The sequence below is a fragment of the Alligator sinensis genome, unplaced genomic scaffold (genome assembly GCF_000455745.1).
Source record: "Alligator sinensis unplaced genomic scaffold, ASM45574v1 scaffold1264_1, whole genome shotgun sequence".
NCBI lineage: Eukaryota > Metazoa > Chordata > Crocodylia > Alligatoridae > Alligator > Alligator sinensis.
Genome location: NW_005842770.1, coordinates 381,910 through 408,316, shown reverse-complemented (window position 1 = coordinate 408,316; position 26,407 = coordinate 381,910). Strand labels below are relative to the sequence as shown.

General features: G+C 47.4%; 1 protein-coding gene across 6 annotated transcripts in view; it reads right to left on the bottom strand.

The window, feature by feature from the left end:
- Nucleotides 1-2,903: 2,903 nt before the first annotated feature.
- Nucleotides 2,904-26,407, bottom strand: part of PPP2R3A (protein phosphatase 2 regulatory subunit B''alpha) — a 61,322-nt gene continuing 37,818 nt past the window's right edge. For 5 of the 6 annotated variants that reach the window (XM_025216842.1, XM_025216843.1, XM_006034760.3 and 2 more), the window contains 8 exons: nt 24,329-24,415; nt 22,571-22,727; nt 17,665-17,713; nt 16,968-17,057; nt 15,782-15,957; nt 9,242-9,360; nt 6,199-6,305; nt 2,904-3,234 (listed from right to left, as the gene is read on the bottom strand). In XM_025216842.1, the coding sequence (XP_025072627.1) occupies nt 3,138-3,234; nt 6,199-6,305; nt 9,242-9,360; nt 15,782-15,957; nt 16,968-17,057; nt 17,665-17,713; nt 22,571-22,727; nt 24,329-24,415 (882 nt within the window). In that variant the 3' untranslated portion in view covers nt 2,904-3,137. Of the gene's footprint in view, nt 3,235-6,198; nt 6,306-7,217; nt 7,354-9,241; nt 9,361-15,781; nt 15,958-16,967; nt 17,058-17,664; nt 17,714-22,570; nt 22,728-24,328; nt 24,416-26,407 lie in introns of those variants that run through there. The other variant, XM_025216844.1, reaches the window with a different exon arrangement.

Sequence of the window (26,407 nt, the reverse complement as noted above, 5' to 3'; positions counted from 1 at the left end):
GAGTTCATTGGATCATTGCAACCTCACTGAGGTAGGTGACTTGATTCCCCATCTGGACATAAAAGAGGGTTGGTATGGCTCTGGCAGAAGCCTTGAGAAAGTCCTGTCTAGGAAGGTTGGAGCTGAATGTTGCATGTAGTTTGTGTATTTTACCAGTTACAGCAGCATCTAGAGGCCTCGGTGAGAGGCTGATGTATTGTTTCCTGCATTGTGTGTATAGGAACATCAGAGCTTCAAGAACTGTGCAAGTATGGACTCTATATAGCATGAGAGGCTGAATGATTGAAAAGGATCTTGTTCCAGCATACAGCAGGTTCCTTGTCAGTCTTCCATACATGCGAACATGTTCTTACAAGTGCCCTAGTAATGCTTCACTGTGGTTACCCCTTCTTTGCCCCTTACAAAACTCATACTACTTCAAAAAGGAGCCATAGTTTTTTCTGTTTTTTGAGCTCAAATATTGCAAGTCAAGTCAAATTTATAACCCTCTCGTTTTGCACAAATTGGAGAAAGCAGTTCCAAATACCACTTAACTATATATCTTCACTACTGGGGCCTTTCACAAATCTGTTCGAGGAATTCCATGTTATTAGACCTGGGTTTTCTCGTGGCAACATTCCACGTTAATTGGGAAGCAACTACAGGGCCAATCAATAGCTAATGTCAATTCTCAAAAAGAATATTGAACAATATTGGAATAGGAAAGGTTTGTGGAAAAATTCTCATCCAACATAGTTGGCATTTCGTAAACAGCCCATTGTTTTGTTTTCTTTCATTTATGGTTTTAAAAATGTTTTTCAGCTTGAATCGCACCCTTCCCCTTACAAAGGGAAGGAAAATGTGAAGGAAATGGTGATCTCAAAGTAATCTTTGTGTATCTTCAAGTAACAAGAACAGTTGTGAACACTGAACTGCTACACCTGGCTTTTTAATTTGGCCTTCGATACTGTGTCCCTTAGGTTAGGGCCTTGAACAAAATAATCTAACCAGAAGTGGTGATATAGGGATGGTCCCTACCACGTAAGGATGGTCTAAGGCTTAATTATCTCATGTTCTTACTAAAGTGGATTTCCAGAAGCAGTCCATAGCTATGCCAGTTATGATAGTAATTATGTGCTTTGTGGCACGTGGAGAATTACAGCTACAGTTTAGCAACTTGTTCGGCTAACTTAACTCCCCCAGTTTGTAGTAGTTTAGGTCCATGTATCTCTGGACCTCTTCAGATGGGAGGTTTCCTTATCCATAAACCAATGCATTGGAGAATCAGTACACTGCTTTTCTACCTTCATTTTAGAGGGACAGTCTCCATGCCGGTGGCTGGATAGGCTTGTTAGCTCAGACCATGAGCTTTGTTATCTACTTGGAGAGTCATTGCTCAAGATGCCTTTGTGAAGGATGAGTTGAATTTTGCAGTTCAAGCAGGAATTCTCTGTGTGTGAACAGTGACATGTATTGGAATTACAGCACCTTCTCCCCGAGGACAGAACATATTTCCAGAAGTTTTGCAAGTAAATCCCTTCATTAAAGGTAAAAGATCCCTTCATTAATAAACCTAGCACCTTATGTTGGGGGCTTTTTTGTGTTCTTGTTTGTCTCTGCATGAACATTGCTTGTCTATACAAAAATCTAGCAGATGTAAGCCTTGTCCTACTCCTGTGCAGATGGTTTATTTTTTTGGAAGTAAATATTTGGGCTTAATCATACGTTTCTTCACTTACTTGTTCACAACTGGAAGTTTCTAGTCTGCAGGGACTGATGAATGAATACCATTCTTCAGAGAAATAAGAATTGCTGTCTTTCAAAATGGCCACCACTTCACCTTGTTACCAGCTGGACTGTAGCTCCATGCTGCCCCTTGCAGAGATGAAACACAAGCTCCTTTCTACCTTCTGGCAGCCTAAAGGACTGCTGTCCATCCCAAGGATGCTTTGGGATAAATAGAGGCCAATGCCATCTCTGCTAAGCCTGCACAGACCTGTCCCCCATCATGCCACAGCCCTCCTGGCCCCTCTCCACTATCCCCCTCATGCCATACTGAGGATTTGCTTCAACTATAACCTTTACTCAGAATTTCTTCAGTTTGTTTGCCTTTGGGATGATTAGAACACTGCAGTGTGTTTACCCAGCTAACTCATATTTGCTCTCGATCTATTACCAGTTGTACTACAGCGGTGCTCATTACGGTAGGTACCATAGAGATAGTGCCCTGAGCAGGTCACCATCTTCATGTAGACGATAGGTGCGTGTGACAGATGAGAAGAGCATGAGGAAGGAGACGACACAGGGTAGCACAGAAAGTGGCACCTGTGGCGCAGGTTTTTTTGTGGACATCACGTTGGAGAACAGCTTCAAGGAGGACTGTACCCTGGCCTTGTTGATATTTGACCCTGGCATGGGAGAAAGTGCAGAGGTGTTTACATTTAACTCCACCATAATGCAGTTTTTTGCCTGAGGGTTGAAGTAGTCTGATAGCTCTGGAAAATCCTGCATGATGAGAAAAATATGTTTAACAATGAAGAGTCTTTGATCTGGGTCTCTGTCGTGCAGTGCACAGCACAAGAAGTTGCCTTGATCTCTATCATCTCAGTTTCCAGAATTAACAGATTTTGACACTATTTGAATAAAACAATCCAAAGAAACCCCAACAGAACTACTTGCACCATGAACAAGGATTAAAGGAACATTTTAGATGTTCATTCAAACCAGCTTCATTTGGCAGTGCTTGTGTCCCTGTCACTTCTGGTAAAGTAACAGGGTATAGAATAACAGGTACAGCATGGAGCTGTAGTAAACTATGCTGGTAATGACTTGTGACTATTGTGCATGCAGTTGTTCTGCTGGACAGTTATTGCACATGGGAGGCCCTTATAGACTCTGTATGGTAAGTCATAAAGGAAACAAAGTGCAGTCACCATATTTAATGAGTGTGCACAATAACACATTGCAAAAAGCCTCTTTATAGAAATAACCTTGTGGTAGTTATACATGAAGGAGAAAAAGGGATCTTGAAGTACAGTGTACAAAATAAAATGCATTGCTTCAAAGAAAAGGATTTTTTTTTTAAAATCCCTATGTGTCTAAGGACTGACCACTCTCCATTTAAATATTGACAGACACAGGTTACATCTTCCATTTTCCTATGATGAAAGGTCTGAGATAACTAATTTTTCCAACTTGTCTCCAGTTTCAGAGGGTGATAGAAGTTCATCTGTTTCATAGTCCTCTTCAAATGATCTGCAGAGAAAGAACAAGCATATTTTCAAAATGGAACATTCTCTACCGATTTACTTGAGTTGTAAAAATCTAACAAATATTATTTTTAGATTAAAAATGAAGGTCACTGTATAGTTACCATCATTACTGCACGAATAAGGAAGTGAGAACATTGTGAAGAATGAAAAGTCAAAGGAAACATTTCAGCCTGTCTGGCTGGAATTCTACTTTTCCCTGACCATGTAAGACAACTGTCTTAGCAGGACTATCCACCCAAGCAAGTACACATCTATGACTGCAGCTGCCTCCTCACCTCATCAGAGCACTTATCCAGGACATGGGAAACCTGGGTTCCCAGTGCCACCCCTCAATCACAGGCGAAGAATCATGAGACCAGGCAGAGTGCAAGCAAGAGGAAGCCTAACTGATGCAGGAAACAGTGTATTGTCCTGGCTCCTGCTACCAGGAGGTAGAATTTAGAATAGCATTCTAAATAGAATGCTATTTAGGCATTCTACTCAACACTTCCTAAATGCTATGGTAAGTCACGGCACTATTCTGGACTACATTTCAGTAGCGAGGACAAGTTGTGGCAAGGTAAACAGGAGGGGATACTGACTTTAAGTGCACACAGTGCTCCAAAAGAATCGCTAATTGCTAGTAGGCGCAGTCCACCCTCCTGTCCAATCTGGATATGTTGATACGAGGGGGAAGTGTGATTTCAGAAAGGATTTGGCAGTGAAGAGAATCAGCACGGTTAGCGATATGTGGAGTGATGATAGTGATAGATGGGTGGAAAAAGCTGATTACTGTACACACATAGGCTGTTTTTCTAGAAGGAAAGAACTGCAATGCTGAGGGTTGCTACTGGCAGTTCACCAGGCTTTTCCTCCTTCCACCCCTAGCCACACACTCCTTCCTGTGCAGGATTCTGAGTCATGCCTTCCAACAGGCTTTTCCTAACAAAGACGCCCACTGGAAGGATTTCCAAATACTACATGCATGTCTGTGTATTCCAGCCTCACTGAGAGGCAGCAGAGTACCATGTGAAGAAGGCTACACTCTGCCCCAGTGCTGCTGGTGCCATGTTTCTAGTGACTGCATAGTGCAACATGCAGCAAACAGGTGGGTTTTTAGGTGTCTGCGACTTGAGGGTTTTGCACAACACTTTTGTGCATCCATGACTGAACTGACTCAGAGGAGCATAAAGAGAGTGAGGTGCTTCCAAGGGTGTACTGAATCACTTCTGAGTGCAGAACAGAGCAAGCTGCTGCACAGGGTCAGAATATAGATATGCAAGAATTTTAGGCATCTTACTGGAATGCAGGCTGTTACATGGGGGAAGCCGAATGTTGTTCCATGGCTTAGATGCCCAAAAGCTCCAAACAAGCCACTTAGCAGTAAAACAGAATTTTGCCCTTGGATGCCAAATGGTTGAGAGAGAATCTGGCCCTTGACTTCCTTGGACCTGCTCAGGGAAACCTCAAGGGGTCATTTACTTGATCCCCTTGTCTGAGGCAGGATAAGCAGACCATTCCTGGCAGGTGTTTGTCTATCCTACTGATAGAACAATCTTCACAGAAGGTTTTCTATTAAGAAATGAGCACGATACAAAACCAACATACTACATATCTCACTCATTAAAAACTGGCTATCAGGCTACAAACTCTGATTGTAAGCAGGGAATGAACGCTGAGTGGATGTTTCTATGAGAGTCCCACAGGGATCAGTTCTCTGATTTAAACTGTTTAATATTTTTATCAGTGACCCAGAAGAAAACTCAGAAGAATTGTTTTGGGATGGTTTAGACGTGACCCAGTGAAGGGGGTAGTGCTGGATAATTCAAAAGATGGGTTAAAAAGAAATCTGGGTTGTTTGGTAAACTGAACACAATCAGTGTGTTTCTTTATTGGCAAATGCAAGAGGTAAAGATTTCTTAGGGTGGTACCTTTTATTGGACCAACTGCATAGTTGAGATAGACTCAGACAAGCTTTCAAATGCAATGCGTTCTTCATCAGGCCTGATCAAGTGTAAGTCATACATTTTGGTAGGTATAACACTGAGACCAAAAGGGCTCACATGATCCTAGGGAATTTTAAACAGGAATGATCTGAATAAGAATCCAGAAGATCTGTTACCTCTATTTCACACTGATATGGTCACTGCTGGAATGCTGTATTCAGCTCTGGTGTTTGCAATTAAAGGTGAAATATGAGAGAAGGTTCAGAGAAGAACCATAGCAATGATTAAAGCATCAGCAAACCTCCCTCAGTAAGAGGCTTGCCGTGTCACAGAGATGGCCAGGGGTGATGAGTGCACAGTTTAAGGACTGACATAGAATGGAAAGTTGATGACAGAGGCCTTTCTAAGAAAGCAGAACAAGATGCAACGAGACCCAGTGCCTGGAGAAGTTGATGCTAGACCCAAGGTATGCATCTGTAACAGTAATTAACCATTGGAACGCCTCACTAAGTATGCTGCCATGTTTTACTTCAGTGGAAATGTTGACACTGAGACTGAATGCCTTCCTAGGTGTTATGCTTTAGTTCAATCAGGAATTAAGTCAGGGGAGTCCTATGGCCTATGATACATAGGAGGTAGAACTAGATAATCACAGTGCTAGCTTCTGATGTTATAACCTATGAGTCACATCCTCCTTGAGCAGTTCCTTGCTTGTAGGTCTAAGATACCTTACACAGCAGGTATCTAGGTTGTTGGGAAATCCTAGGAGGCTTGTGTCTCAAATTCTCTAAGGCTAGATTTAGCATCTTTCATTTTTACTCTGGGTGGGTATTAACATTTTTCCCATATTTTAAATTTCTTGGCTCTTTATCTAAAGAACTCTGGACCACCTATGCCCAGCAAAGCAGCATGCTGCACTTTAATGGACTTCTGACACTTTTTGCCACTCTCTAACATACTTTTTCCTCTTACAAAATTTGTGGGATTATCACACAGATGCTTAAGTAATTGACAACTCCTACCCTTCTTGTAACTGCTCGTTTCCAGATTCTTCAGCAACAAGAATTTCATACTCTTCAGCAGCATATCTGTCCCAATCAGAGGGCTCGGGGCCATCGTTTTCAATGTCCTGAAAATATCAGTCAGACAAACAAATTAGATGGGAATGTCCATCTGCAGGTACAGACTTATCTGCAGGTACACACTGTTAAGGTATCAAAATGCCTCACAGCAAAGGACTAAATCAGATCTCAGATTAATCATGAATCTAACAGGGATCTTTAAAGAAACAATCAAGTACCTGGCTAGAAGGCTTGGGCACGCACAGCAATCTGAGCTGGACCATAAATTGTGCACAGTGACTTTTCAGAAAGGTTGAGCTCCAAGGAGAAGGGCAATCTCTTTGTATGCCTGGGTTCCAGGTTGTGCCAAACTTTAAAAATTCCCCCCAGCCCACAGGTCTATGGTACATAGGGGAAGTATACTCTCTATGCATGAGGTGGCCTTTTCAATTAACCTATGAGACCGGTCCTAAGTAGCACCAAAGCAGGATGGCTTGGATCGCTCTGGTATCCGTCCTCATCCTCTGCGTGCACAGCCTTCAGGTACTGTACATGCTGTACAAATACACTTCAAGAACCAGTCTAGAATGGGTGGAATCTCGATCAGACGGTCTCACTGGTCGAGAGGTGCCCAGAACAGACAGCTGCACTGAAGTTATATAACAGAGGTAGTTAACAGCTACTCTGTTACCGAGCCTGGACTACCATTCAGCATTGTACTGGCTTTCTTAGTTTTGCAGTCTTAGTTTTGCAGATGGCTCTGAAACTCATTTGAGCTTACGTGGTCCTCACTACTGACAAGCCTGCTTTCCAGGCTTCTACATCCATGAATGCCAGCTTGTGGGAGAGGGAGGGAAGAGGAAAGGAGAAGGGAAGGCAATTTTCCTCAGATCTATCACCCCATTTAGCAGTTTTCCATGGTGAATCTCACTTTGTAACTTCCTGTCTGTATTTCTTAGGTCCCTCTGTCTTAATGGTTTCTCCTCACTGATGTTGGCAGCTCAGTAGGTGATTCAGGACAGACAGTGACCTTTCTGAAGGCTGCAGCCAGCTAGTAGGTATAGCAGTGAGTATCAATTACTGTCCCTTCCACATCTTCCATAGAGCATGCATTCTCTGGTGATAGTTGAAGAAAATATATTGTAATTAAACAATTATTAAATTATTTTTCTGTCTGGTTGGAATCCAAGCCCTGCTGTCACTGTGCTCTCACTCCTGCTGAGAGCAGGGTCAAATACCCTCAGTTATCTGCCTACAGCTCAGACAGAACAGCTGGGTTCCTCTACTGGTGACAGCTAAGGCAGGGCTTCCTCAAAGGGCAGAGGCCCGCACATCCCAGCCTTCAGGGCCAGGCACTGTTGAACTCTGTGCATATGTATGGTTGATTAAGGAAAAGCAATAGGCTTTCCACATTTAAGGAGGCTGCCAGCCTCTCTTTGTAAAGCTGACTGCACTTCCTCTTAGAATTTCCTCCAAGAGCAGCTTCTGCTTTTGTGTTTATAAGGTTGTGGCTCCTACTGGCTGCGGGATGCTCTGAAACAGTAAATATCGCTTAGCCAAGTCCCAGCGTTCCCATCTGCGAAGCACCTTACACTGGTGTCACTCTACCAAGCCAACAAAACTATAACCTCCAACAACCAACCCACAAGTAGATATCACCAAAGCCCCTGACAGACATAATACTTAAGATGAGATTAACCAGTTAATCACACCTTAAGTAGTGATCTGGCCACATATGCATTCAATAAATGGTGCGATAAAATGGGGAATAACCCATAAAATTACTACCTAAAATATGCATAACAACTCTGCTGCTGGTTCCTTTAATTAAACCTGATCCCAGGGTCCCCCTCAACTGGCACTGTGGTATGATGGGATCTGATACTTGATCCCACAATCCTACCTCCTGCCATACATGTGTGGCATGGCAGGAACCACGATTGTTGGGATCGGACCCATTGAACCTTTAATTTAACATCTGCCAGTGACCTAAGTGGCTCTGAGGCAACCTCCTGCCCATGTTCTCTGCTTTTCTTCCTCAAAAAGTTTTATAAATGCTGATGTTCTGCTTGCTTTTGTCACTTTCAAATAAAGCATGTTAAAAAAAACATGCAGACATTATCTGAAACCTAAACACAGCGAACTCCACCTGCGAAACTCGGGGGGGAATGAACCAGAACAAAGAGTGTCCTTCCACTGCTGCAAATGACCTGGACACACCTAGCCGACCCTGTGTTGCTTATACAGGGCATGCTTCTGCTGCAAAGGCTTCCCGCACCTGTATGGTTTACACAAGGTGCATAGTCCCTGGCAGGTTCTGCCCACAACTTTCAGTGACATCACTGAGCAGGGGGAACTAAAAGGCCTTTGCTATCTGTTGCAGGTGCACCAGCCTGCCATAAGTAGGAGTGGATGGCCGAGTAGAGCTGTCCCCTGGGAGGGCAGTCACATCAGCAGCTGACGGGCATAGGAAATGGGACAGCAGATGTAACTGAGCCACCTGACTCCTCAGCTGCTCCTCTCCCACCTGAGCCCCAACTGCTAGATGCAGGCTCCAGAGCAAATCTGGGCATGAGGTCCGTCTCCCAGCCAGCAGGAGGGCAGGCCTATGTCAACACCTAACCTAAACTGGGCCTAGGACACCTTCTATACCCCACTAGCAGGAGGTGTCTACTAGCAGAGACAGTAAAAGCTGCATTAGAGAAAACCAGCACATCTGTCTACAAGACCTTAATGTGTTAGTTCCCAGTTTCCTCCTCAGCTGGAAACAAAACAGGTGGTTTTCTGCACTGGTCCTATAAGCCATCCCCAGCCTGTGGCCAGGCCTTTGGACACTTGTGGGTTTTGTTCATTCCCACCATATAAGCTGTTACCTACTGCATAGGCTGCAGTGTTTGGGTCAGTTTAGTTCTACCATCTGCTCCATTTATCCTGTTTTTCTCTATGTAACAGGCTAAGAACAGATTGGGACCAGGACATGTTTAGAAACACAGATGCTTGATACCTTCTGCACGGCAAATGGATCCCGCTGTTCATTGTCCAGGTATTTCTCTAGGTTGAAGAAGGTGTTGTAGAACACGTGAGCCATTCGGCATCTTTTAAGGTCTCGCAGAGTTACTCTGCCTGCAGAAACAACATACAGAGTTTTAAGAGCATAGTCTTAACTGGTGAGAGACTGGGCCATTCACCACTTTTGTCACACTTGTGGTAACACATCCAGTACACACAGGGACATTTTCTGCTATCAGTGTCCTTTTTAAAAAACAGAAACGCTCAACTGAGCCTTCTCTCACCAGTATCCCCTCTCAGACCTCCAAAGAAGTTAAATCTAAAGCAACAGACCTGCCTAGGAAGTTGAAAAAAATCTCCTACCATAGTGCCCTATCTGCTGTCAAGTGAAGAGGAGTAAACTTAGCAGGAACGTCAAGAGACAGACCCTGTACTTGGGAAGCAAATGTCTCCAGCTGAACGCACAGGGGTGACCTCTGAACCCCTGTCATTTGAGGCCCTAGCTGCTTTGTGTGAATTAAATCACACTCACAATGCCAACTCCTTCTAGAGCATCCATCCTGCCTTTGACATCCCTGGTTCCCCTTCTCTAACTGACCGTTGCTGCCTATTTTAGGTGGACGTTGGAAACACTCAAAAGCTGTCCAGGCGATGTCAAAAAAGGAAAGCAGTGATACCAGCAGTCCCAACAGGGTTTTCTCATCTGCTCAGCCCCAGACTCTGCAGTGGCAGAGGCAGCTGTGCATAGATAGCAGGTGAAATGGCACACTATGCTTTGAGATAGGGATGGCAAGAAAAGGAATATCCTGAGGGGGGAAGTCTTGTTCTCATTTTTAAATCGGTGTGGCACTCCACCAATCCCATCTCTGGAAGAAAATGCCAGAGCTTGTCACAGCTCTCCCAGGTGACCAGAACAAACCAAGTGAACAGCCAGCCTCATTGCAAAGGCTCCACAGGAGTGAAACATATACTCTAAGGCATCCTGAGAGTCTTCACATGCTTCTTCTGGAGCTGTTGCTGCTGTGACTTCTAATCAGAGGCTTCACTTATAGGTTTGGAGCTCTTACCAGAAATTAAGGCCAAGGTTAAGGGTCTCCCCCCAGCTCTAAAATTAAAAAGTTTGTAAAGACCAAATGTGCTGCTAGATTCTTGGGTGTTTATCAGCAGCCCAGGACAAGACCTGGAACATCAATTGTTATGTACCAGAGACGGCACAGTTAGTCATCTCCCTCCTTACCACACTTGACACAAAGAAGAAAAAACTGCCACTATGAAAAATCCCCTGCAAAAATCTCTCAGCATGCAAAGACGTTTCAAAACTACAAATGAAAGGCCAATCAGTCATCTTCCACATCAATCACGTTGGGGCTGAGGGCTGTCTGATGTAGTGTCATAGAGCCATGGTCCAATCTCCTTCTACATCCTTTAGAGACACCCGGGCATTTCTTCCAGAAGTGGACAACTGCCAGTGGATTTCAGCAGTTACTCACAAGACATCTGATACAGTCGCAAGCTATTTGTCCTCTCAGTCCCCCCATCCTATCCATATTCCAGGACTCCTCTCATAAGACTGCACTGAGATCAGAGATTCTTTCCCTTCTAAGACAGGCAGTGCCGGCAAAGGCTTTTAGGCTCGGGACTCTCGGAGAAGCATAGCGTTTCTCCCCTTGAGGGTGGTTTCAATCAGCAGTAGACATGTTACACCCAATGCCTTGCAAAGAGCTATAGTCTACCTCAACTCCACAGGGTGTATTGCTTCAGGTACTTGTGCCATTCCTCACACTCCTCTATAAATAAAGCACAGAGCACATATCACAAACTGACTATTTCAAAGAAGACTCTTCTACATGAAGTGGATTCAGTCTCACAGTAAGTCAGCTTTCCAACCTCCATCCCTTTCCATACTGTTTGCCACAGGCAATGTGGACAGGGAAGCTCACTGCAACAATTCCACAGCGTGGGGGGCACTGGAGTTCCTTGCAGAGGCAACAATTCATTGGGCATTAAAAGCAACTTCTGCCTCAACTCCTACACAGCATCATCAAGGTGGGCTTAAGCAGCACAGTGAATCTTAAGGAGAGGAACAAGGAAGTGCCCACTCCAAACACCTCTCCAGAAAGGCAATGGCTCTATTGGAATGGTGCATTCTTCATGAAGTGCCCCAGTGGCCTTGCACCTGGAAGTGAAGGAGTGAGCAGATGTATGACTGATGCTCACAAGCGGTCACTGAAAACACCAGCACTAAAGGGAGATGCCTGGGAAGTGTTGCCACCTGAACAGTGATTGCTTCATAAGCAAAAAGAATGTGAAAGGCTGTATGGGATTACTCCAAACTGAGAGCCAGCACTAACTTCATGCTTTCTGCTCTGTCCACTCATACCAAAGGGCATAAAAAAGATAAAGCAGGACAAGACTAAAATTGTTTTAAATAATACATGCGTGGACCAAACAGAAATGGTCTCCAGACCTTTATTTCTCAGGAGAGAGCTACACTGTTCTCTGTCACTCCATACCTCACCCAGCAGGCAATGAGTTCAATGGATTTGGAATGCTTTTGTTCAAATGGGGCTCAAAGTGTCTTAGTAGATGCTGGGAAAGAATCTACTTGGAATTTAAAATGGACAAGAGTCATGGTTTGGGCAAAACCAGCAACACAACCCTTACAGTGGCTGGCCTCCAAGCCACACCAGCATGTTTGTGGTGGCTGTATCAGCCTTCCTTCACTTGTCCACAACAAGTCAGTTTTCCCTATAAAAGGATCCCACCTTCATGGGATCTCAGTGTAGTACTCATGCAACAATGAAGCATCCATTCTAGCCAACAATTCACTTATCAATTAAAGCAAGCATCTTTGCTAAAATCACATCTGCAAGAAGAGCAAGTGCGTTACAGGCACCTATGGTAGAGCCACGGTTTACAATTTTCTATAAAGACAAAGTAGCATTATGTGGTCAGTCCAGATTTCTCCCCCTGTTGGTCTGGATTTTCATTTTAATCAGTCAATAACCTCACCTGAGTTTTCTCCCAAACCTAAAACATAGAAGGGTAATGCAAAATTGAGTATGCTAGATATAAAAGAGGTTATCATTTAGGCAGGACTAAGAGTTCAGGCATCTTCAAAATCCTTTTAGTTCATAAATTGAAAATAAAGGAGAGCACATTGTATCTTCCCAAACTCTAACACAGCCTGGTTCTATGCTCTGGCTGTTTCCCATTCCCTGAGAGGAAAAGGTTGCACCCAATAGAGCCCACATGGCATGTCTTAGATGCCTACCAGTCCCAGAACTCAGTAATGTTAATTTGCTGGGCTTGCCACACACCTCTATACAAAGCACTGCTCTCTGGTCTGGGGCTCAGTCTGACAGAGCATCAGTCCATCAGTCACTTTTTAATTAAGACTCCTCATTTTGCCTGCCTTAGTGGGGCTATTGTTCACCAATTTTCCTCATGAGGGGGAATATACAGGAGACACTCAAAAGAGAAATGCAAGTGACTGGTAACCAGAGTTCTTAGGGGTGAATTTTATTTGAGCTTGTCAGATATTTTCAGAAATGGGTAAGTACTTTGACTATAAAAATTTCCCACAGCTCTCTGCTTCCTCTTGCATATAGGAGGAACCCTTGAAAGCAAGATGCTGAGACACTTCCTCATCAAGCCCGTAGTTCACACTGAATGGCAGCTTTTTAAAAAATAATTTATCTATTCTGAAGTCCAAGTGGGGTTTTTTTGCAGTCCTGGGTTTGTGCTTGGACTTCTGGCAGTTCCTACCTTGCCCAGTTTTTGCTCATACAGAGATGCATTACAGTACACCAAAAACAGTGGCCAATGTGGATTTTTCTGTTTGAGGAGAGTTCTTTTGTACTTTAATCCATGTTTTGGAAGCACTGGCTAATGGGCAACCATCTTGCAAAAGGACAGTTGCCCTGTGAGTTTGTCTCATCAGAGATCTGAAGCTCTGTTAATCAACTATACTTGAGCATGGGCACTTCTGTGCTTAACACCAGTGTCCCAAACCTTCCTTTCTCCCCTATCATCCCACCGTTGTTCTGCACCCTGAGTGGAACATCACCATAGCGAGGTAGCATGTTGGCTTAAATACATTAACAACCTCATGAGTCTCAGCAAGGTCTCACTTATCTTGGGTCTTCTCATCTGTACAGTCACCTTTGCCTCTTTTGGGGCTGGTCAGACTCTTGTGTTGCCAGGTCATGGCTTATTCCCTCCCGTGTAGTTTCAAGGATCTGTTTGTGATGTGATCCACCACACAGCCTCTTGCTTTGTCAGCCCCCTTCACCCAAACCACATCTTCACCATTCCCCCCACCCATACCCATATCTCAGTGGGCGTTAGGTGCCTGTGTACATGTGAGCAACTAGGTCAAAGTGCTTTTGTGCTGAGGGAACACTGAACAGAAGCTACTAACATTCACAGAGCCACATGGGTAGGTGTTTTGCAGTGAAATTCTGGTTTCAGGCAGGAAGTGTTTTGAGCCCTATATAGGGTCTTAAATTTCCCCTGCTCACCTCTCAGCTAACAAAACTGAATCTCCTTGGATTGTACCCATCAGGCAACCTGCCATTCAATTGGATGAGGGGCATCTTTCATCACTTTGAAATCATTAAATGGAGATTAGCAATCTCTTTCTGAAAGATATTTTCTGGCAAAGCTAGGATACATGATCCCACTGCAGTAATCACTGGCTGCAATTCTCTCGCCTGTATTATGCAGGAGATCAGAGTGCAGCGGTGCTTCTCAACCAGGCTATGGCAGCACCTTGGGGTGCTTGAGATCCTCTCAAAGACACTATGGGTGTCACACATGGTGTTCAGATGTCTCAGGGGGGAAAAAAAGGTTTATTGTCTTTACCCAAATACAAGATGACCCTGAATGTAAGACAGACCACTCCTAACCCAATAATTATATTCTACACATGGAAAATTTATAAATATCTTATAATTTTCCATGTATGGAATCTAGTTATTGGGTGATCATCTTAAATTTCCCACCCCACCACAACTGTAGGATGTGGGGGGAGATGTGATGAGGGGGGCAGATGGTAGGGGGCAGGCAGTATGGAGGTAGTGGGTAGGCAATGAGAGAGGCCTGCCCCTGCTGCCTGTCCCCCCTTCTCTACTCCCCATTGTGCCTGCCTGCCCTGCAGCCTCAGGCTGCCCCAATTCCCTTTTTCCCTGTTCCTGGTACAGGGCCAGGCTGGAACAGCAGTGCTGACACCACTGCTACTACGGGGCCAGGGACAGAGCCTGCCATGCGGAGAAAAGGTAAGGAGTGTGGCAGAGAAGTCGGGGTGGGGGGGACATGGACTGGGGGCTGCAGGGGAGGAGTGGCGGGTGTGCAGGGGTGGTGGGGGAAGCAGCTCCACCTCCAGCCTCAACCCTGAGTTGGGGTTAGAGCTGCAGCAGCTCTCCCCCTGCCACATCTCATGCTCAATTGTAAGGTGAGGGGTTTTTTTCACTCCCCATGTTAAATTTTGCGGTGGGGGGGAATACCTCATTTTGTAATAGAGTAAATAGGGTTCCTAGGTATGAGTGTCAGGTTCCACCCTGAGGCTCACACACACAGACTCAGTAACTCCAGAGCCTAAACTGCACAGTAAGCTCCCAAGACCTGATGGGAATCAGCAGCCCGTCTGTGGCGTGGGGTACAAGGAAGGGAGGAACTGCTCTGCCTCCAGAGCTTTCTGGTCCATCCTTGCTGGGGGCATCCTGGGCCTGTGGCTTCTGAAGCTGCAGTAGCAACAGCACTAGTGCAGTTCCCTGACTAAGAGGGTAAACACAGCCAAACGGGGGCACACCCCAGGCAGAGTTCAGAGTTGGGCTTCACAAGAGCCTTCTGCATGGGTGAGAACAGGGCATGAGGAGTCTTCCATCCTCACAGGCAAGGACGGTCTGGGGCTGTAGCTGTGGCTCTATATCTGCCATCTGACCTGCTCACTGCAGGGCTGGGCCTTCAGGCTGCTGGCTCCTCCCAGTGTCCAGCCTACCTGCCAGACAGCTCCAGCTTCAGATCTTGCTTATTTGTTTTGGGTCTTGGTCAACATTTGCTTTATCCTTCTAGTTCCAGAAGAATGAAGTATTTTGTCAAATTCTGCTAAATTCTCTCAGTAGCATCACAGAGGCTTTCTCATGGGCCAGACATTTTTTTTTCCTCTCTTCAGGAGTTTTCCTAGTAGGTATTTGCCTTGATCTGCGACCAAAGACATGGCCTGGCCTAGCTGCAATCAGTCTTGTTGGCTTGAAGTCAAGTACTGGAATTAGCAAATACTGTTTCCCATAAGAGTACTACCCCCAAGGGGCCTGGCTGCGTCTGCCTGTGCCCAGGTGTGCCAGCAGCCTTTTGCACCCACAGGTAACCTGCAGGGAAAGGCAACCAACCAGTTTCTGAGAGGGAAGAAAACAAGGGAGGGCGCAGCCAGGCGTACCTGGCCTTGGCGAAAGGCTGGAACAAATGAGGGGCTCCAGATGAAAACTGCCAATGGAAGAAAAGAGAGAAAGTTTTGTCCAAAAGCAGGTCTTACCGTCCCTCTCCGGCTTCACCAGGTCAAGCATTTGGCAAAGTAAGTCATGGAAGGGCAATGGTTCAATGCCCATCGCTTCCATCCTCTCACACTGCTCCTCATAAAAATGCTCCAGTTCGTACATGGAGAGCACACCATCCCCATCCAGGTCCATGCAACGGAACCAGTACTCGATACTATGGAAGAGAAGGAGACCATGTTGGCAGCACTGCAGAAACAAGCAGCAGCATCTCATTTAGCAGAGACTGCAGTGATGCATACATCCTCCACCCGCAGGTAGCACCCTCCCCAAGTGCTGACAGCTACAACGGCAGAGTGCAAGCCAGAGATGAAAATACCCTTGGGAAAGACATCCCCTGACCCTATTCCACAATCAGCATACGACGGTGAGGGCTGAGGAAGGCAGCAAACATCTTTCAGGGGCTGGGACAGAACTAACAATCCACCGATCAGAATATCTTTCCCACGCTACCTGCACAAGGGTCCCAGTGCTGCTGCCCTGAGCACTGCTGTAAGTAGCTGGTTTATTGGTTTGGCCTCTGCTCCCACCCTGTGTTGTTTCTACATGCACAGGGCTAGTATTTATGAACAGGGGAGGTGTCTGGAGGGCAATGAGATTCTCTAGGGAGTTGAGTAGGGGAAGCTGAGAGGGCCAGGTCAGGCAAGCAGGTGGCACACATCATGCTACATGGTGTCCAGGCACAATACAGAAGGAAAATGCCAGGTGTTGCCTGCTGAGGTGTGGCCCAGAGCTGGGCCACAGGAGACCAGGATGGCCCAGGTGACCGCCGCAATGGGGTCACTTCCTCCCTGCCCAGGCATAAACACTACTGTGGATAGGACCAGGGTCTAATTAGATGATGGGGGAGGAGCGAAGGATTTGTCTTCCTCTCATCTCTGTGACCTGAACAAAGCCTGAGAGGGACGCCACTAGCCCGGACCAGGCCAGATCGGGATGTGGCAGGGAATTACAGGTGACCCCCAGGATAAGCCAAGTCATGGAGATCAGTTCATTTTGGAAGCAAAGTCTGTTTTTACCCAATTTTCCATCAGCAAAGTTTGGTCATTTGACCCACAGGCACAGTGAGTCTCTTCCCTCCCCAGAACTGGCACCCGGGCTCTTCCCGGTCCTCGACCACACTTGTATCTCTATACCACACTGCTAGGATAACAGAACCAACCAGACCTTGTGGGGCTCCTTTTGTCCTCCTCAGAAATCAGGAGCCACACGAAGTCTGCATAGCTCATCCGCCCCTCCTTCTGGACTTCATTTCCTCTGAAAGACACAGAGAATGCAAGGCAGGCCCCTAAGGAATCCCAAGAATACACGTGACCAAAAGCACATTTAAAAATACATACCAAAAGCCCGCACTGGGAGACGTGTGGGGGCTGGCACTGACCTGGGACACAGTCATTCTCATTCTGTGAGGCCATCAGATCATTACCTCCCCTCAGAGGCACCCTTAGCAGAAGGGGCCTTTGGTCTACTCTAAGCATGCTCTCAAACAGCACTGGGGTTCTTACAAGGGGCATTTGCAACAACCATCTCCCCCTGACAGCTGCCTCTCCAGCATGGTCCATTACCACCATATGCAAATCATATGCATTCCGCTCACCACCAGGTCCAGCCTGCTAGAGAGAGGAAAAATGCACTCCTCCCTCCTCTGACTGGGTGTTTCTGCATTGCTTTTTAAAGTCATCCAACCTCTCTCCCCTCTCAGCAAGCCCCCACTGACACCCCTACCAGGATGGAAATGCTGCTGGCCTGTCTTCTCAGAGGGGATTTATGAGAATATCTTGTGCATCTAATCTGTGGTGTTAGGAACCCTCTTCTGGGTTTTGCTTCCTTCTTTTCACTCCCTCGCCAGCATGTAATTCCTTACCTCACCACGGCTCCACTGAATATCCTCTCAATAATCCTGGTTGACAAAGCTGAAAATGAAGAAAGCATGAAGAAAATGAAGCAGCGGTCACAGGAACCCCCACCAGAGTCTTGGCTCATAAGAGCTGTGTGCTCAGACTATATAAAGCTGTTATCCCACAGCTAATGGTACAGCAACAAGCCCTGTCTGTTCTAGTCAGTGTATTATTCCCTGATTTTTGACAGCCCTTGGGAAAAGTATCTTTTAAAGAACAGAAGGGGCTGGTTTCCTGCTCTCCCTGTGCACATCCCTTCAATGCAGGCCCATAGTTTGCGGCATCTCCAGATTATCCAAATCCTTGGATATGTGCCATACTACTCCTGTTGCTCCAGGGGGACTCTTCACATATGTAGTGACTGATGGTCGTAAAGCTGTTTTACTGTGTGCATCACAACAGAAATCAGCTGGACAGTGCAGCTCAGGACCAGGCCAGGAGCCGCTCCCTCTCCCCACGTTCATGCCAAGGGGCTGCAGGGACCAGCCACATTACTGAGATTATATTTACTAAATTTATTACGGAGCACTTTCTAGTGCACAGCAAAGCATTCTCATCAGCAACAGGCACCAACCTGCAGCTATGACAGCAAGTCTGCAGTCAGTACAGCCTGCCTGGTAAGACGGCGCCCTCTGCAATGTTTATTCATGCAGGTTGACAGCCTCAGGCTGGACAACAGAGGAGAATGAGGCACTACGCAGCCGAGTCAAGTGCAAGGGCTGCTCCCAGCTCATGCTGTGACATAGCAGTGCCTGCAGGCGGCAAACTGAAACATCCTGAAACATCAACTACTCAAAGCCTCATGTGCCTACTCGAAGCCTCAGTGCTGAATCCAGTGTCTAGGAACTACCTGATGAGAGCTGTTGCACCGTCCTGCGGCATCACTCCTCTGCATCCCAGGCACCCCTCTAAGGTAACTGCATGCCCTCTGCACCATTGCTCCTTATCCCTCACATAGACAAAAGTACCCCCACTAGGCCATCACATCACCTCTTGGGTTTCCCAGCACGCCCCTCCAGACAGTAAAGTCACACCTGCCTCACTGGGCATACCTTCCCTGTTCCCACAGACCAGGCAAATTGGTTTCTCTCCCCACTCCACTCTGATTCTTTGGGCCCTCCGTGAGGGTGTCTGAGGCAGGGGCTATCCTTGTGTAACCTCCTAGGTGTGGTACCTACAGCCCCTCCTGACCTTCCCCAGGGCCTGGTCTCCTACCTCCGCTCTCCCATCCCAACAGCTATGTTTTGGACAAGGAGAGAAAGAAAGGAGGGCTCTGTACCCAGGGCTGTGGCAGGCTGGCAGCAGCCCCGACCCATCGTTCAAGGAACTGAGTCAGGAGTCTGAATTGACCTTGCCTGTTTGGAGCGTGTGCATGTGTGAATCACCCTCGCAGGAGTTGCTGTTCCATACAACACGTCCGTGAGTGTGATCTTGTCAGGCTCTGCAGGGGTCTGACATTTCCTCAGTTTGGGTTTCAGCGATCCCAGCCTGTGTGAGTCCTGAGGGCTTTTCCTTCCTGTCCTTAACACCTCCGCAGTTCTCTCTCTGCCAGAACACTATTTTCAAAGATATTGCCTCTTAACTGTCCCTTCCTCCTGTGCTGCACAGCCTGAGAGAGCATGTCTGGGAGCTTGTTTTACATCTGCTGACTAGGACTGCGCCTCATGTAGTTGCTGAAACCTCCAAATGAATCTCTCTAGCTTAATTCTTTAAAGATTTGTATAACAAATGTGTGTGCCTCAGGAATTCCTGACTGAACCGTTTGGGGCTTCTCTGTGACTGAGGCTATGGTCCTGCTGACCCCATCATAATCGCAGCTCTCCCTTTGGGAAGAACTGCACTCTCTGTAAGGAGATGGCGCCACAAAGTTTCTTTGCGTGGCACGCAGGCCTTTAGAAAGAACAGGCCAGTAATGCTCAGCCAGGGTTATGTGGCACCCTTGAGTACCTGGAGATCCTTTCAAGAGTGCCATGGGGTACCACACAATGTTAGCACTGCTAGGTGTGTAGACATGATTCACAAGATAAATCCAGAGATTTCAAATAGGAATCCATAGTATTAAAAATATTCTGACCTGCTGTGGTCTTTCTCAGTTTTCAGGAGAAAAATGTCTATGTTATTTTTCCACAGTCAAACACTGAGTGAAAACTAAGAGCTGACATTTTTTGAGGTGCCTTGTGCTTAAAAAGGTTGAGAACCACTGGAAGAGACGACCAGTTTCTAAGACTCAAAGCTGGGGCCCTGACTACCATCAGCCTTGGCTAATGACACGTATTAATTTGAGAAGGTTTCAGGCTGGAAGGAGTTTACCAGCAGAGCTTCTCACAGATCTATCTTAACACTGGCCTTATATATTTTCATTAATGACCCTGATACGAACAGCAAGAGTGTGCTGATGATACAAAGTTGGGAGGCACTGTCGATACAGAAGAGGACTGGGATATCAGACAGATAAAACTGGATGGCCTTGGGGACCAGAGTAACAAATATGGCATGACATTCAATAACATTGAATGCGACTTAGTGCCCTTGGAGACTACCAAGGCAATTGTAAAAACTTCTGCTCTAAGTTGGGAATGTATCCATCAGAAATGACTGAGAAGCAGAAGGACCTCACTCTACTAGCCAACTACAGGATGACTGAGCCCCAGCATGAGGTATAACAGGCAAATACAATTCTCAAAGTGCCATGAAAGGTATTTCCAGTAAAGCTAGGAAAGCCTGAGAGCCAGTGTACAGGACACTGCTGAGACCTCATCTGGGACAGTGTATAGTTCTGGGTCCCTGAGCGCAAGAAAGATGAACTCAAACTGGAACAGGTGCAGAGAAGGGCAATTTGGCTGATCATAGGATTGGAGTGGCTATCACATGGAAGGAAACCAGAAGTGCCTGTCTTGTTTAGCAGAGCAAAGCAGAGGCCAAGGGGGGTGTGACAGCTGTTTATAAATACAGTTGGAGAAGAGGGAAACAAACACCAGAGGGGGAGAAATCTATTTAAGCTCAAGGACAGAGTTGGCACAAGGCTACAAGGGCCTGAAGTGGCCATGAATAAATTCAGGCTGGAAATTAGAAGGTTTCTAACCAGTGAGATTCTGGAACAGCCTCCCCCTAGGAACAGTGGGGGCAAAAAACCCAAGTGCTTTTAATATGGAGCTTAATAAATTTATGAAGAACTCCCTCTACGTGACAGTAAGGGACTGGATTTGATGATCCCGGAGATCCTCTCTGGTCCCATGAAACCTGACTAGTGATCATAGGAGCCAAGTCTCCATGTCTGCCAGGGCACGTTGGCTCTGCCACCAAGGGCTGGAGACCTTAAACCCTGGAAAAACCTCTGCATCATAGTCCTGTCCACTTTTCCAGGTAGATACAGGGGCAGACAGCTGCCAATGTTTCCTAAGCCACCTCTTCCGCAGGACTGCCCTTTATAACATCAAATGGAAGACCAATTTGGCCCATGAGCTGCCAAACTGGGTGTGAGGACTTGTTTTTATCCTTGCCCACATGAAAAATTCATCAGTTGCTGGCTCTGCCAGTGCTGGGGGGAAGATTATTATAGATATTCCTGCCAATGGAGCCTGGTTTGTGTCCTGGACCATCATGACATTCAAGTTCTTGATCTTGTCCCAGCAAAGACTGGCTCTGCAAGCAAGGCTGGTCCCAGCCTGGCAGGTGACAGGCCTGGGTTTGCCTAATGGTGGTTCCTGCTGCCAGAAGGAGCTGAGCTCAGTTATCGTTGTCTTTGCCCAGGTCCTTGGGAGAAGCCCTGCTCCTCCTCGTGGATGGTGGCCACACAATCCTAGAAGCTTGTTCTGTACCAGCTGTGGCTTTGGATCTAAATCTGGCAGCTGCAGCTAGTGGAGCTGAGGTCAGGGCACTGGACGCAGCAGAGGGGGCTTCTGTCCAGCAACTCCACAGGGTGCCCTGGGCTAGAGGCAGAGGGAGCAGATGCAGCCCTTGTCCACAGTGACCAGCACAGCAGCAGCAGGAACTTCTGGGGACTTGCGAGACCGGTACAGCTGCATTACGTGCATTTGGCATGTACGGTCATACCACTACAGGTCAGATGCAGCAGGCTGAAATGACCCTGGGAGCTGCTCCGGGCTGGTGCAGGTGTCAGACCCTGGAATGCCTGTGTGATGCAGCAAGCAGCTTTCTGCGTGGATGAGAAGCACCTTACAAGTGTCCCTGGTACCCAAAGTAGAATGCGAAGTGCCAGAGTCCCCCAGGGCACGTCATGCTTGAACAGAGGCTGGAAGCAGCACTTGAAATGGCAGACCCCAGGAGGAAGCAGAGATGACTCGGTCACTGTTGAACCACTGCTGCCTGTCTGGGGTCACTTGTTGCCTGCCTCTCCTGCCCCAGGGGTGCATTGGGGCAGAAGTCACACACCCAGCTGAGGGTTTGCCATGCACAGGCCTCTTGAGCCCTGTGTGCCCTGGACCAAGAGCACAGGCCACACTCTCACCTGTTCCCTTTACAGGACAGAGGGCTGCATGGTCCCAGATATTTGGAAACAGTAACAACGAGGACAGGACAGACATGGCTGTGGTAGGGATTCCTGGATGGGCCACAAGGCACTGAACAGCCTCCCCCAGTTCCAGCCAAAGGAGAGGGAGCCTTGTCTACAGCTTCCCAGAGTAGTCTCTCAAGCCAACCAGCACCCAGGATAGTACTTGAATGGCACACAGGGGAACCAGGATAGAGGCACTGGGTACAGGGCAGAAGTTAGCCATGACCCCCCAGCCATTCTAAATACAACTCCCAGTGGAACATGGATTAATTCCTAGTTTAGAAAATTTAGTTTTCTGTGACCACCTTCCTCATCTTCCAAAGTCGGCACATGTGCACCAGCCCTGCAGCCCAGCTTACCTTGATCATTGTATCTAGACAGATCCTTCTGGTTGATGTAGAGGTCATGGTCAGTGTCCAGTTCCCAAAATTTGCAGTAGATGACATAGAAATGCTCATAGGAGAAGTAATCTGTGATCTGATTTATGTCATCCTCCTCCTCCAAGAGGGCAAGTGTCTGCAATGGCACAAGGGGTGCAGAAAGGTCATTCTAAGCTATGCTGGGGGGTGTTTCAGTGATCCATTGAGCACCCACAACTCAAGGAATTAAGCACTGTGAGAGGAAGCCCCCCACCCTTACTGGCAGGTGCTGCTCAGACTCTATTCCCTCCCTTGCTGGGCCACGTGGCAGCATTGGCACTGCTGATTGGCCAGGCAGGGGACAGAGTTTCACATGCTCTGTGCCCAGGAAGGAATGCAGCTCAAGCTGGAGCCACGCTGCACAGGGCTGGGGGGGGGGAGCAAAAGCTGCAGCGGGCAAGTGGCTACTGTGGGTCTGATTCTGGCCCTGACGTTCCACACACCACACCCCACCCCTGCCTAGGCCCCAGAGAGCCCAATCCCCAGCACAGATCAGGCTCTAAGGCCTGGACCCATGGGCCTGAGTCAGAGATGCAACAGTTGAGTCTACTCACTTCATATGCAAATCTAAGATGAGGGGCATTCCCCCCTAAAGCTGATCAGGGATAAAAACCTCATCTTAGGTTTGAGTAAATATAGTACATGTAGGCCACGGCTCTAATTCAGAGGTATTCCCTTTAGTCCAGGAAAGTCAACTGAGACGAATCGCACACTGAACTCTCAGGTTCTGCCAACTGCTGGACTTCACCTAGGATGAATGGCTGCTAAGCTCAAGTCTCAGACCTGTGCATACAGCCTTCTCCCCAAAGCCTGCTCTCCTGACACCCCCAGCCTCTTCCTGCACCCTCCCTATCACCCAGTCCCAAAAACTGTTCATTGCTTCCTGCCCACAAAGGTGTTGTTCATATTGCTCCTTCACCTGAGCCATGCTGCTGTGTGGCACTGGATGCATAGAACACACAGCTGCAAGCTGCAATTTACAACCCATGGGCCCAGCCCTGCCATCTAGAGCAGGTAAAAGGCAGAGTAGGGCAGGGTGAAGAAAGGAGTGAATGTGGGGAGGGAGGAATGGAAAGGAACGTGAACAAAAAGCAAACAGGGAGGACTGAGCTAGAGCAGAAGGGGACAGCATCAGGACAAGCCATGCTCATAACATTTAAACGCACACTTGGGCAACTAGTCACTGCACATGCACATGAACACACTCACTGTTCAGACTGTTGATTTGTTCGTGAACCGATGCATGAAAATGGAGCAGAGTAAGTTTAAAGTGAGGGGAGGGGAAGCGCTGATGCACTGAGGTCTGTAGGAAGCCCAGGTTGTGTGTGTGTAAGTGGAACAAAGTGGAGAAGGCAGGCTCATGATTGTAGGCTGCCAGAGTTAGGTGAGATCTTCTGGCTTCTTAGGTGGTGGTAGTGACATACACCCTTCACCAGCCTTAACTAGTTTTCAACCTTAGCTGAGCCGAATGCAGAAAGAACCAGGCTCGTCCATTTCATAACGAAGCAAGATTCCTGGTCCTGTCTTTTGCCACAAGACAATGTTCATAAGGCTGAATTTTGAAAGATCCTACACTTCGCTAAGCTTTCACAACTGTCGGCAGATTTTCTCCAGAACTGGAGCCTCGGGACAAGTGACAGGAAAAAACGTATTTTAAAAGTTATGCTCATGTCAGACAATCCCAAGGCCACTACATACTTGCAAAAAGTTGCTTTTCCTCATCTCTGTTAGGGTGATCTTCCCAGACCAGGATCGATTGACTGTATAGAATATTCTCTGTATAACCTAAAAAAGTAAAGAAACATATAAACTTGAAGACATCAACAGCTCAGAGTACACTACTTCGCAAACCCAAAATGAAATCATTTGGTAGGCGCCATGATGAAAAAGGCCTCTGCAAAAAATGTTTTGCCATCTTTGTTTCTACCCTTCCTAGTTCTCTTTCTGCAGCTGGTAAAGCAGCATTCCCTTTGCAATCAATGTTAAAAGTTTCCAGTTTGCAAATACTCATTTTCTCTTGGTTTTAATTTTCCACTTTTTGCATGGTAGCCTCACCAGTAAACGACAGGTGTACTCACGGTTCCTAAGGAGCACTTTGGGGCCTTCTATACACCTGCCACTCTCACTGATCTCAAATCAAGTGGCAGCTGCTCAGTACTTCAGGAAAGCAGCCCTTGGGAAAACGAGCCGCTTCTGCAAAGCAGGTAGGCCCACATGAGCGAAAATGACTGCTCTGGGCGCACAGTAGATGGTATGTGAATGCTACCTGGGTTGCTTGGTGGCTTTGCTGGGAGCAGCGCAGAGAAATTTTCTGGCTGGACTTGGCATGGGCTATGGTTGTGTGCGCCATTCATCCCCATCACTAGAATGTCTTCTAGTAGACCAGAGGATGAAGGGCAAACTGGAAAATAGACACACTTGCAAGTGAGCAGAAAATAAGAGGAAGGTGACTGGAGGAACATGGTGCTGAGTTCATATAAGTACCTACACAAAGATATACAACCTCTCCTACTTTCACTCTTGGTAGCTGGAAAGAGTAGCCTCACTAAAATATTACCACAATGAGGAGCAAGACTACCATGATGGAGGTCAAGGAGACGCAAAGCCAAACTTCACAACAGTAGAGATAAAAGCAGGGAAACTTGGGTAGGATCCCCTGGGAAGCCAGTCTGAGGGGAGAAGAGTCTAGGACAGCTGGCTGTACTTCAAAGAAGTCTTACTGAGAGTGCAGGAACAAACCATCCCAATATGCAAGAAGACTAGCAAGTATGGCAGAAGACCAGATTAGCTTAGCAAGGAACTCTTCAGTAAACTAAATCACAAAAAGGAAGCTTATAAGAAGTGGAAACTTGGACAAATAACTCCCCAAACTCCCCCAAGTCTCTGCCTCCTCCCCCTCAAGCTCCAGCCAGTCTCTGCCCCTTCCCCTGTCAGATGCTGCTCGGGCTGCTCCATCCTGGAGCACAGCACATGGAAGCTCAACTCTTGCCTAGCCATTAGGGCTGTGCAAAACGGCTATGTTTTGTTTCAGTTTCAGATGCAGCTATTTTGAAGGACGGTGATTCGTTTCGGATCACTGTTCTGTTTTGATTCAGCCGAATCTATTTCAGAGTTTCGATGCTGTTTCGGTGCTAATTTGGAGATCGGATTGGCCAGGGAGAGGCAGGCACAGCTGGGCAGCTGCAAGTTCTCCCACGGCTCCTCTGGCTGGGCCTGCCTCTCCCTGGGTGCTGGGGAGCCACGGGAGAAACCCCCATGGCTGCCCTGCCCATCCCCATCCCCCACCTGGCCCCAGCCTCCTGACACTAAAAAAAAGCCCTGCAATCACCAGCTGCAACAACAGCGATCAGGCCTCTGAGGGCTCATGGCAGAGCCCCCCTGTGCAGCGAGGGGCAGTAGGGATCACCCCCGCACCTGGCATCTGCACGGCAGCTGCCCCATGGCGTGGGTGCAGTGTGGCTCAGGAGGGCGCTGCACACAGTCTGGGAGCTGAGGCCGCTGGGGCTGAGTGGTACTGGGCTCCAGCTCCCAGACAGCGTGCAGCGCCCTGCCGAGCTACACTGCACCCGTGTGATGTGACAGCTGTCATGCGGGTGCCAGGCGGGGGGGAAATCCCTGCTGCCCACCACTGCCCTGTGCTGCACGGTGGGAGCTCTGTCATGAGCCCTCAATGGCCCTGATCACCGCTGCTGCACTCAGTGAGTGCGGGGCTTTTTTTTTGCTTTTTTTTTTTTAAGTGCCGGGAGGCTGGGTCCAGGCGGGGGATGGGGCTGGCCA